We start from the raw sequence: 1,387 nt of genomic DNA on the forward strand, positions 1-1,387 counted from the left end.
CGTGAAGATATCATATGTCGTATGCTCCTCCAGAGTCTCGATACCCCATATGGCTCGAAAGCTGTACTGCTCCCCACATCGCACTACAAAGAGTACGATTAAAGAGTTGATATTAAAGGCAGTTTGACTGGATCATTAATCAGATACGTGGCGCAGACTGGAGCAGCATGGCAATGCTCGAGTGAAATAAGAAAGTGTCTGTCAGGCTCCCGTAGGAAAGGGTTCTCCAGAGAGAGGGATCTCTCATGTCAGGCTCTTCCTGTGGGTATGCTAAAGCTTGTATCGATGATCCCGCCGTATTTGCCCCCTTGAACAGACGAGGCATCGACGTGTATGCCGTTGTTCAAGTGACCGCGTGATCGGCCATATTTCAGATACGACATGAGGATTACTCACACTAATGGTAGCCCAGATGGACTTGACTTCAGCGTGAGTTATTACCAGACATGAATCATTGCCGATGAATGCGATGGCATCAGTTGTAACTCAGCCTCTTGAAAAATTCGACTCAGTTCGTAAAGTATCTGAACAGGAGGGATGTGCAGAGGAAGCTTGGAGTAAACAAGAGATTCGAGACTTGCTCTAAAGTGAGCGTCATGTATGTGGCACCTCACGTTCAGTGATTGAGTTAGGCGGGGGACTTCGGTATTGATACGATCATGCCATTCGAGACACTTCTACCCGACTTGCTTGATGCCGGAGTCAGAGTGAGTCCCACGCGATGTCACGTTTTGAGTGCTTGCCGAGTGTTTGACTTGAATTATTCAAATTGAAAGTGCGATAATATCGCACTATGTATATTATACAAAGAGTGTAGTAGGTTACTACTAGTAGGCTACTAGTAGTAGCATCTAACTTGTCGTCTTGTGGTGCGTGAGTGACTGCTCAACAGTCACTGTTGGCTTTACTGTATGGATAGTTTAGGGCCTGAACTTGAGGCTCTCCGAAATACTTCTGTCGGATAACTAGTTCGTTCCCGAAACCGTCAATTCCGTCGGCATGAGTGAAGTTGGTCCCATTGGTGCCTTCAATTTGTTGCCTCTAGGAAAACCGTCGTCGTCTTTTGGAACTATCATTTCATTATGCTGCCAGTACGCTACTATGATTTATTCATGACAAGTTCATCGTTTGAGCTGAGCTCAATAAGCTCTACATGACTCTCTAAGGTTCTTTTGTATGACGGAGATCAAGATTTCATCTGTAACTGGATTGGCTACGAGCACGTGGCGGATGCGATGGAGTGGCCGGGCCGTCAGTCTTTCACCAACGCTCCCCGCTATGAGTATGAGGTGAGTTCATTGCCGAACCAACGTTCCGGTATGCACTCCGATTCGTTCGACTCCCCGGACCTTGGTTGATGGCGGCATTTCCCCTCAGATGATAGCGG

At 47.2% G+C, this 1,387-nt stretch overlaps 1 protein-coding gene across 1 annotated transcript; it reads left to right on the forward strand.

Moving 5' to 3' along the window:
• Window positions 1–490: 490 nt before the first annotated feature.
• Window positions 491–969, forward strand: Pmar_PMAR011295 (hypothetical protein; the record flags this gene model as incomplete). The annotated part of the gene is made up of 3 exons (XM_002764403.1): window positions 491–587; window positions 633–707; window positions 925–969. Coding segments are annotated over 3 exons (217 nt in total), but the record flags the coding sequence as incomplete, so codon positions are not given.
• Window positions 970–1,387: the final 418 nt, after the last annotated feature.

Source organism: Perkinsus marinus, assembly GCF_000006405.1.
Source record: "Perkinsus marinus ATCC 50983 genomic scaffold scf_1104296977532, whole genome shotgun sequence".
NCBI lineage: Eukaryota > Perkinsozoa > Perkinsida > Perkinsidae > Perkinsus > Perkinsus marinus.